Source organism: Erythranthe guttata, chromosome 8, assembly GCF_056151865.1.
Source record: "Erythranthe guttata isolate IM_541 chromosome 8, IM_541, whole genome shotgun sequence".
Lineage (NCBI taxonomy): Eukaryota > Viridiplantae > Streptophyta > Magnoliopsida > Lamiales > Phrymaceae > Erythranthe > Erythranthe guttata.
In genome coordinates, this window is record NC_142540.1 from 55025 (window position 1) to 65643 (window position 10619).

Sequence of the window (10619 nt, forward strand, 5' to 3'; positions counted from 1 at the left end):
TAATTTTTTGTGTTTTCCTTGAGTTTCAAGGTAGCAGGAAATTTTGAAGTCGGCTACAAGGATTTTGTAGAGGCTGACGCTGCAGTTAGGCGATGATATTTTTTTATGGGAGGCCCATTTGTTGTACGGTGGAAATCAGTCGCCAACATTATTAGAGGAAGTTGTAACATTGTGAGGGCCTAAGCCGTGAGCACCCCGACAAAGTTATAAAGGGTGGTTAGGGTAAACATGACATTTCGTAAAAAATGAGTTATGCTTCATCTTTTCCGGTGAGACGGTATCCCTTGGCTATATCGCCTAGTGGGAGGCTCGGCTCTCGTAAAGAATAAACTTTTACTTTATCTTCTTAGGTAAGACGGTATCCCTTGGCTTTAACGCCTATTGGGAAGTCCGTATTTTCGCACTTCGTGGTTGATCAGACCCTCAAGTTTTTTATGCCGGAAGTCTGCCCGTTCACCTAAGTTTTTTGTGGCGGGTAAGACTCCCCTGAGCTTTAGTTGCTCTATTTGTTGGAGCTTTGGAGAGCGAGAAGCCAAGGTTCGGGTTGCCCAAATCCTTGATATCTTCCCCTTTAGCTATTTTTTGAGTCTATTTATTTTTTGTTAAATCGATTGTAGATGCCTTGAACAAAAACACGTAGAGAAGACAAATGGTTGATGTAGAAATCACGGCGGCGGTATCCCACCGACTAAAATAGTTTATTAAGAATCATGCGGCCGACAGTATGCCTTGAAAATATTGTGCGGGGCGGTATGCCTCCAACTTATTGCTGAAAATAAATTACATGGGCCCCGCGTGGGGGGCAATAGTAAATACTAAGTAAAGTACTTCTTCAGGGTTGCGATTATTTCTAGGAATTCTCTCAAGTGCCCGTTTTGGACAAGTCTTCCGATTGCTCGCATAAGCTGAAAACACTCCTCAGTAGTGTGACGTCGATCTCTGTGGTATTCACAGTAATCATCCGAATTTTTTCATTCTAGATTCTCCGTCATCCATCTCGGTGGTTGTAGAATTTATTTCTGCTATGCGACGATCATTATGTCAACAAGCTTATCTTGAGAGGTGAGAACTTCTCGAAGGTGCGATTTTTGGCGCGACGCCTCTCTTCTTCTGTATTATAGTTGTGGCTTCTCTCATCGCGCTTTCGCTTAAGGGGTACCATCATCTCTGCAGTCTCCTCAATCCGAACGTACTTCTCAGTGTGGTTCAAGAGCTCCTCTAGGATCATAGGGGGTCGGCCTGCGATGTACTCTTGAAAACGAACATGCTTCAAATTGTGTTGCAGAATGTCGGTTAACATTTCGTGATTAAGGAGGGGCACTTCATGTACTGCTTTGATAAATCGTTGCAGGTAATTCATAAGTGATTCTCCGTCCCGCTGTATGACCTTGAAGAGATACGATTCAATTTTGGCGTATTTCTTGCTTATAGAGTATTGGTGAAGTAAAATCGTCGCTAGTTGGTCCAGATTGTCTATGGACCATCCGGGCAAGCCGTTGAACCAAATTTGTGCCTAATCAGCTAGAGTGGTCTGAAAAATCTTGCAGTGAGCTGCGTTATTAAGACCGTAGAGGTCAATCTTGACGTAAAAATTATTTAAGTGATCTTGGGGATCCCCGGTTTCGTCGAATTGGGGGATATTGGGATCCTGAATCCAAGAGGCAACACTTCTTTCATAATAGCATGAATAAATGGGTAATTCGAGTGGAGAATGCCCCAAAGTGAGCGGCCGTCGACCTCGAGACTTCTCGTCGAGGTTTCCTTGAGTTTCAGTCGCCGGAGCCTACTCGATGCCTTCTTATTTCCTGGTATCGGGAAGCTCTACTTCCGAGTTGGTTTCGAGGGGAGTTTTTGCTGTGGTGCGCATCTTCGCGGTGTCCCCCGCCTCGAGGCCTTTAACAATCGTCATACGACCGGGAATAACCGCTTCTCGTCCGACGGCTTTGCGTCGCTCTCTCCCTTGAAGGGTCTCGGGCTCTGCCTTAGTGGACGCTGTGATTGGCGACGAGTTTCTCTTCGAGGCGCGCGGTCTGAGGATGTGTTACGCTGAGGCGAGTGGCGGTGAGCGTTTATTCGAGACGCGCGGTCTGAGGATGTGCTACGCTGAGGAGAGTGGTGGTGAGCGTATCTTCGAGACGCGCGGTCTGAAGATGTGCAACGTTGAGGCGAGTGGTGGTGAGCATATCTTCGAGGAGCCAGTTCGGAGGAATAATTTTGGCCGTTGAGCGATACTCTTTCCTCTGAGTCATGGAGCTCCACGATTGACGGATTGGTACGGACATACACGGAATCTGTAGGATCGCTTCCCATATAAATAGTTTCTTCAATGTCAGTTGTGCTTTGAGTATTAATATACTGAGCTACAATGTTCGTCGCTGCCCAAGCTGCTACTTTGGCCACCGTCTTCTTCGGTAAGGCTTGTAATTCCTCTGCGGTCATCTAGATGACCGGCACTGAAGATCCCGCAAGTTGGCCTCTCTCGTCGTTCTCTTCCTTCGAGGCGGCTCTATGACTCCAGCTCTATCTTGAAGCGGCTGGTTGAGATCGCCTTGACCACCACTAGGCCAAAATGCAACACTGGCGACGAAATTTCGCGACGAAATTCGTCATGTAGCGACGTTTTTTCGCCGTTAGCGACGCTTTAATTTCGTCGCCAAATCATTAAAAAAGCGTCGCGTACTGCCCGTCGCAAAGTCAGCGACGAAAATCCAATTGCGACGCAAAGCTCGGCGACGAAACTATCCATTCGTCGCGAAAACCGTATTTTCTGAAAAAAAATATTTTTTTATTGTTGGCGACGGAAAATTATTATCGTCGCATGTATTTGCTACGAATTTGTTTATTTCGTCGCAAGTTCACCGAATCTGTGGGCGACTAAATAGTTGTTTCGTCGCCCGGTTCTATTTTTTGTGGCGACGAAAACTGAGTTAGATTTCGTCGCAAACTTTTTTTTTTATTAGTAATTTATTTATTTTAATTATTTTTTATTACAAAATAAAATCCCCTGTTAAAAAAAATAAAAAAAAAAAACCAAAACCATATTTACTCAAAAATATTTAAAACCACGATTACCAATTAAATATCAAAATACAACACAAACATCAATTCAAAAATTACATAAAAACTTGAAACCATAAATGTATTAGTTCAAGAGGCACACTAATTTCATCTCGTTTTTATACTCCACCATTAAAACGCTCGAGCAAGTTGTTCAAAAGAGCTCGGGTTTCCTGCAATTGTTGTTCTAATCGATCAACTTTTTCATCTTTTACTTTATTTGTTTCTCGGTTTTCGTTCAATTGTTGTTCTAATCGATTCACTTGTTCGTCTTTCATTTGCATTTGTTCTTGCATTGCCTTCATTTGAATCTCCAGTTGAATCTCCACGTCTGATGGTGTTGAAGAAAATCTCGACTTTCCAATCCTTGTGCTTGAACTTTTAATTCCAAGGCCTTTACTCTTTCCCAAAACCTTTTCAATTGCAGTCGAGTTGGCCGTGCTTTCGTCACTTCCATCACGCATGGTCTCATCATAAACTCGCTCCAAATCAGCCTGAAAATGATTATGTACAAAAGTTTAGCAAAAAATTCGACAGCATAACATCTAAATACGAGCATACCCAAAAAAAATCCTTACCAGTACACAACAACTTGACATATTAAAAAAAAAAATATCCATAGCCACACATCTAAACATATAAAGAATTAACATACTACCGATTGAAGAATATAATTACACTTTACTTACCGAAATGAGAAGTTGTTCAGGAGTTGTTGTCCCGTTATACGGCTCTGTCTCTCCTTCCTCACTAATAGATGGTCCGGTTTCCCTCAACGCATCAATGCCCATGTAGGCTTTCTTATACGTGTCAAACACGGTAGGATTTTTGCCAAACTTTTTAAACTAAAAAATAGATTATACAATAAGTATGTATTTTATATAAACTTAAATAAATTAAAATTATAGATTAAGCCACTTACATGATTATAGGACCAACTATTGATACTTGTTCGACCCCAATGGTGGTCTGTCGACACTTTCTTTCTTGAGTCCTTGCATTTAGTGGACTTGGACTGTGAAAAATATTGCACAAATTAATACACATAAACATATGAAAATATAATCATAAATTAAAAGCATATTACCTTCCCATCATCCCCCGAAGTAGAAATAGAATGAAACTGATCACACAGCCTCTCCCAAGTTTGAGCGCTAATCCTATCCGGAAGATTTGCCTTAGCAGCTGCAAGGTTGGGCGCTTTATCAAAAACCGCCTTCAATCTTTTATTTTTTGCATCTTTCCAACGACAATTGGCCGTCTTGTTGAACCATTTCTTCGTAGTCTCATTTTCAGGAAGTTTCCACGTTACCTAAAAGGCATACAAAAAAATTCATAATTAATTGATAACAAAATAATTATAATAACTGAAATAAATAAAATAATTTGAACTTTCAAATACCTTAAATGCTTTCCACAATCCTTCGACACGACCCTCTTTCTTGTGCTTAGGCCATGAAATAGACGGATCAAAATTGTCCCAATGTGTAACCTCGTTACTAATTGCCACCGCCAACTTGTACCTCCCGGGTGCAACGGGAATACCCATACCGTCAAACTCCAAATCAACTATGTCGGTACTTGTAGACTCATCACCTATAGGCTCAACAGAAATATCTTCCGTCGACATTGCTCGCCTGAGAAACAAAATAAGATACACATATACAGAAATATATATACATAACAATAATAAATTATGGCAAATAAAATGATAACATTAAAACAAGTACATCACAATCCAAACAAGCTAATTAACAAGACTTCAAAAAAATATTAGAACAACAAAAATAATTATTCACTCTTCCATATCATCTATAGCATTTATGTCATTATTTATAGGAAGTATCTCATAACATTCATCTTCAACTACATTGAGATCATCAGGAGTCAAAGCAAAGTTGTCTCTTGGTTCAATAACAATCGGAACCACCCATGGCCTATCACGTGGATCATCAACGTAAAAAGCTTGCAATACTTGACATGGAAGAACAAAGGGACTCGCTTTTATATCTGGCTTTGTTAGGTTCACAAGTGTAAAGCCCAAACCGTCCGTCTTGTTCATGCGAGTATTAGCCCAATCACATTCGAATAAAACTACCCTCTTTGTACCTTCATTGGCCGCTCCCGTAGTTCTTTTTCGTTCGAGACAGCTCTGAGACTCCACCGCTACCTTGAAGCCATTGGTTAAGATCGTTTTGACCCTCTTCGTTGGCCGCTCCCGTAGTTATTTTCCTTCGAAGTGGCTCTAGGACTCTGCTGCTACCTCGAGGCGGCCGGTTGAGATTGCCTTGACCACCTTCGTTGGCTGCTCCCGTAGTTCTTTTCCTTCGAAGCGGTTCTGAGACTCTAACGCTATCTTGAAGCGGTTGGTTGGGATCGCCTTGACCCTCTTCGTTGGCCGCTCCTATAGTTCTTTTCCTTCGAGGTAGCTCTGAGACTCTACCGCTACCTTGAAGCGGTTGGTTGGAATCGCATTGACCCTCTTCGTTGGCCGCTCCCGTAGTTCTTTTCCTTCGAGGCGGCTCTGAGACTCCACTGCTACCTTGAAGCGGTTGGTTGGATCGCCTTGACCCTCTTCGTTGGCCGCTCCCGTAGTTCTTTTCCTTCGAGGTAGCTCTGAGACTCCACCGCTACCTTGAAGCGGTTGGTTGGAATCGCCTTGACCCTCTTCGTTGGCCGCTCTCGTAGTTCTTTTCTTTCGAGGCAGCTCCGAGACTCCACCGCTACCTTGAAGCGGTTTGTTGGGATCGCCTTAACCCTCTTCGTTGGCATCTCCCGTAGTTCTTTTCCTTCGAGGCAGCTCTGAGACTTCACCGCTACCTTGAAGCGATTGGTTGGGATCGCCTTGACCCTCTTCGTTGGCCGCTCCCGTAGTTCTTTTGCTTCGAGGTGGCTCTAGGACTTTGCCGCTACCTCGAGGCGGCTGGTTGAGATTGCCTTGACCACCTTCGTTGGCCGCTCCCGTAGATATTTTCCTTCGAGGCGGTTCCGAGACTCCACTGCTACCTTGAAGCGGTTGGTTGGGATCGCCTTGACCCTCTTCGTTGGCCGCTCCGTAGTTCTTATCCTTCGAGGCAGCTCTGAGACTTTGTTGCGACCTTAAGGGGGTTGGTGGAGATCGTCTTGACCACCTCCGTTCATGACACGCGATCTAGTTTGCATTCCCACAGACGGCGCCAAAATGATGTTGCTCCAAAATGTTGGGTCAGCCCAATGGTCTTGAAGCCCACAGGTCTTCTAAGTCCGGGAATCTTCAAGCCCAATATCGGGAATGCCGAGAGTCCTTGCCACGCGTCCGAGGTAGTCAAAGGGACGGCTTCACTTGTTAATCTGCTTTGAAAACACTAGGTGACACGCCGGGGGTAGCCCGGCGATTGTCCTCCGACGCTCAAGTCAGAAAACTATCACAATATAAACAATTAATATTAATTAATTGCCTAAATAGTGTGTACCTTATTATGTGGTTGATAACACATATTTATAGGTGGAATTTGGTATGGTTTTCTTGTAGAAAACTAATGTGAGACAAAAAATATTAGCTTTCTTCCCATAAACTTCTTATAAAGTTCTTAATTAAGGGCTTTTGTGTTGGACTTTTCCTTTTAATGAGCATCTTGGACTTTTTAGGTTAAACCTCAATTAGACACATCAGATGACAAATCAAATTAAGATACTCAACCCTCGCTAGTTAGTAATTCGTTTGAGATCAATTTTCTTAACATAACAAATCCAATTTGCAGATATATGAAACACATCTTTGAACTTGAACTCGATTAAGAAAAATGATTAGTATAGTATGTATACAAAATTAAGCTAATTGAATTCTATATATATTAAGCTCGATTCAAGCTTTATCCAGCTTTACTCTATAGTTTATTAAATAAAACTCAGACACAACTTGAAAGTTCGATTAAAATTCAAACAAATTTGAACAATCATGTATTTGGCTCGACTCGAAACACCCCTACACATAAAAATAGTTTTTCCCCCTTTTCCATTTACTAGAACTAGAATTCCCTCTAAAAAGTACTGAACGCGGTACTCATTTTTTGTTGAACGCGACGAATTTTTTTCATTTTAATATACGTTTGAAAGCACAGACTATGTTCCCAAAAAAATTGCATACGATAGTAACACAAACTAAGCTCCTACTTTGAGACTTCAAATATAGCAATATATTTCTATGTCCATGGACTTCAAATATAAACTACTTATTAAGATGTTTATTCTTTTGTTGTATGATAAGGGAAAAGTATACAATTAATTAGTATATGTTAAGTAGGTTAACAAGAAGATGATAAACAACCAGCCCGTCTAGCTCAGTTGGTAGAGCGCAAGGCTCTTAACCTTGTGGTCGTGGGTTCGAGCCCCACGGTGGGCGATATTTTTTTCAATGGCTGATTATCGAGGTAAAATAAATGGGCTATTATCACCTCTTATGGGCCTCTACTATTTAATATTCGGTGGGCGATAATTTTTTTTTTAAAATGCCTAATTATCGAGTTAAAATAAATGGGCTATTATCACCTCTTATGGGCCTCTACTATTTAATATTCGGTGGGCGATAATTTTTTTTTAAAATGCCTAATTATCGAGTTAAAATAAATGGGCTATTATCACCTCTTATGGGCCTCTTCTTTTTAATATTCGGTGGGCGATATATTTGTTGTCAATGGATAATTATCGAGTTAAAATAAATGGGCTATTATCAACTTTTATGGGCCTCTACAATTTAATATTTATTATGAGCGGTCCAAATTATGTCGGTGGGCAATTTATTTTTGTTGGGCTAATAATAATCGAGTTAAAAAATATATGAGCTCTCTTGGGGCTCTACTATTTATTAGGATCTGTCCAAAGTATTTGTTGACAATACAAAATATCCGCAAATCCTATGATAAAATGAAAAAGAAATTGGTGAAGATCCGTCAAAAGAGATGTGGCAGCCACAACAACTCAAGAGTTGACTGCCTCGTATCCATATCCACGTGTCGTTCATCTGACCACACGCTCGCTCGTCTCGTCCATCATTCCCTTCTTTTTTAGTGTGGTAGAAAACGTAATATCTACAAATAACAAGTCTCAATTAGTATGAATTTCTAAAACCCCCCCTACACAACCCCCCTTCTCTCTCTCTCTCTCTCTCTCTCTCTCTCTCTCAGCCGCACACGCTTCTCTTTATTCCGTTTACCATCTTCCGCAACTTGCTGCTATGTCAGTGCTCAGCCGGCTCGGTGTGGCAGCGCGGCTGTTATCGAAGCGTATAAACCGAGGGTACGGATCAGCTGCTGCCGCTCAGCTGGATTACGATTCTTACTATTGCTACGATGACGAGGAAGAGGAGATGAAGAATCGGAGAGTAATTGAGGAGTCGGAGTCGGAGGGATGGGAAACGCTGGGGAGGGGTGTGCAGTGGGTCATCATGGGCGATCCAATGGCCAGGCGACATCTCTATGCCCAGCGCCTTGCCGACCTTCTCCACGTTCCTCATATCTCCATGGGATCTCTCGTTCGTCAGGAACTCAACCCTGATTCTCCTCTCTATAAAAAGGTTTTTTATTTTCCTTCAATTTTGAATACAGATTGTACTGCGATCGATCATAAAAAGTAGTTTTGGATCGATACAGTTCTGTTATTTTTCTTGTGTTTCCTTTCCTTGATTATATCATTAATATGTCACACAGTCACAGTGATGTTGGTTGGTAACTCGTTATATGTGTGCGCGTGTGTGTATCTATACATATATGTAGAAAATGACATGCATTTTACCTTCTGTTTGGTCTTACATAGATTGCCAGCGCAGTGAACCAAGGGAAGTTAGTCCCAGAGGATGTCATATTTGGGCTTTTGTCCAAGAGGCTGGAAGAAGGATATTGCAGAGGTGAAACTGGATTTATTTTGGACGGAATTCCTCGTACAAGGATGCAAGCTGTTAGTGTTTCTTCATCCTCTTAGCACCTTCTTTTATGTCTTTTGCTATTTACAGTGCTTTCCTGCTTAATTGGTTGTTTAAATTACATTTCATATATAGTGTTTCTGATGATCATTAGTGTCAAATGTTCATTTTCATTTTAAGCCGTTTTCATGGAGTTTTCGCCATTTTATTTTTTTATTTTTGTGTTCCTTGCGATTATTGTAGCATTTGTGTCAAATCATAGTCAGCAAAAATTTGTGAATTTTATTGGCAGCACATGGTCCAGTGTTGTTGGTAAGGCCAGCAATACATGTTTTTTAGTTGTATAACAAGGGCCCTTTTTATAAATTTATGTCTTGTTGGTTTGTAAATCACACTAGTTCCAGAAACAGTTTCTTGATTCTTGTTTTTGGTCCTTGCAGGAGATACTTGACCAAATTGCTGATATAGACTTGGTGCTGAATCTTAAGTGTGCCGAGGAGTCTGTTGTGAAGAAAACTTTAGGCGGTGGAATGTATTCTCCCTCTCGAGAATTCCATTCCGTGGCTACTTCAGGATTGAATATCAGTATTCAGAAACAATCAGGTCCTTTTCAGTCTACAAATGTCGACTCAGATACCATCTGGAAGGAGAAGCTTCGCATGTATGCAGATCAGGTAACCCCATTGTCTCCTCAGATAAACACTATGTAGCTTAAGTGGAAGTTTTTTTGCTATGGTCTTACTTGATATGCACATCAGAACTATTTTATGATTCATTAAAACTATGTCGTTACGGATTAAAACTATACAGTATAGAGTACTGACTCCTTTTAGACCCCTCCCTTGGTTATCAATAATGCATGCAATGTGGTTTTCTCTGAATTTTTGTTCAGATGGTAGACTACTGTTTGCATGTATTCAATCCTATATACCGGTTTTATGCCCTTGCAAATGTAACATACCTTACTGTTAGTAGACTTGACAATATTAATAGCAGAGTGATTGGCATTTTTCACTCCAACTACACTAGCATACTTACGGAACCAGTTATATGTGTTCAGATGAAGCCCCTGGAAGAATACTATAAGCAGCAGAATAAGCTTCTCGATTTCCAAGTGGCCGGTGCATCTGGAGACACCTGGCAAGGTCTTTTGGCTGCTTTGCAGCTGCAACACGTGAATGTTGTCACTTCTCCTGCCAATTCATCACAGAAGTTGACGGCATAATTTTGGCCGAGAAAGATTCGTTTTGTTTCTAGTCCTGGTGTGCTAGTAAACACAAGATATGTTTGCCATGTGGTATCATATCTTGGATTTTTTTTGTAGTGAATGTATCCAATTTTGCATTAGGGATGAAAGGATAATCCTTTTAATTTTTTTCTTGTGTGTTCAAGTTTGTTAGGGCTGAAGTTGAGTGTAAAAACATTATCCGGCATTTATATACATATCAGTTGTCTCTTTCTTTCTCTGTGTTTAGTGTGAAAAACATTTGACAGCAATTTATAGTTTGTACAAGTAGATTGAGTGGAAGATCTTAAAGGCCATTCGCATTTGATGCCTAATCGGGTTTTGCAGAAGAAGGTGATGAATGGAGTAGGTCTTTCAGAGGTGAACCATAATGGAAACAAATACTCCTCCTAAATGGGTAATTTGTAAGGTCAGTTGTCA

At 41.1% G+C, this 10619-nt stretch overlaps 2 protein-coding genes and 1 non-coding gene across 3 annotated transcripts; 2 read left to right on the plus strand and 1 right to left on the minus strand.

Moving 5' to 3' along the window:
* Nucleotides 1-3041: 3041 nt before the first annotated feature.
* Nucleotides 3042-4724, minus strand: LOC105970594 (uncharacterized). The gene is made up of 5 exons (XM_088821388.1): nt 4460-4724; nt 4145-4369; nt 3980-4072; nt 3747-3902; nt 3042-3551 (listed from the first exon to the last, which is right to left on the minus strand). The coding sequence occupies exons 1-5, from the start codon at nt 4685-4687 to the stop codon at nt 3177-3179; spliced, it is 1077 nt and encodes a 358-aa protein (XP_088677514.1). The 5' UTR covers nt 4688-4724; the 3' UTR covers nt 3042-3176.
* A 2641-nt stretch (nt 4725-7365) lies between these two features.
* TRNAK-CUU (transfer RNA lysine (anticodon CUU)) lies at nt 7366-7438 on the plus strand. Its single transcript has one exon. It is a non-coding gene; the product is annotated as a tRNA-Lys (tRNA).
* Nucleotides 7439-7984: 546 nt separating this feature from the next.
* Nucleotides 7985-10412, plus strand: LOC105970311 (P-loop containing nucleoside triphosphate hydrolases superfamily protein). Its single transcript, XM_012995123.2, has 4 exons — nt 7985-8608; nt 8848-8988; nt 9394-9627; nt 10014-10412. Exons 1-4 carry the CDS (start codon nt 8270-8272, stop codon nt 10176-10178), a joined length of 879 nt encoding a protein of 292 aa, XP_012850577.1. The 5' UTR covers nt 7985-8269; the 3' UTR covers nt 10179-10412.
* The last annotated feature ends 207 nt before the right edge of the window (nt 10413-10619 follow it).

Coding starts and splice junctions, on each gene's coding strand:
- LOC105970594 (XM_088821388.1), bottom strand. CDS start 4,687: ATGTCGACGGAAGATATTTCTGTTGAGCCTATAGGTGATGAGTCTACA. Junction 3,903..3,979: donor ATAGTTGGTCCTATAATCAT/GTAAGTGGCTTA, acceptor TCTATTTTTTAG/TTTAAAAAGTTTGGCAAAAA. Junction 3,552..3,746: donor CTGAACAACTTCTCATTTCG/GTAAGTAAAGTG, acceptor AATCATTTTCAG/GCTGATTTGGAGCGAGTTTA.
- LOC105970311 (XM_012995123.2), top strand. CDS start 8,270: ATGTCAGTGCTCAGCCGGCTCGGTGTGGCAGCGCGGCTGTTATCGAAG. Junction 8,609..8,847: donor ATTCTCCTCTCTATAAAAAG/GTTTTTTATTTT, acceptor GGTCTTACATAG/ATTGCCAGCGCAGTGAACCA. Junction 9,628..10,013: donor TTCGCATGTATGCAGATCAG/GTAACCCCATTG, acceptor ATATGTGTTCAG/ATGAAGCCCCTGGAAGAATA.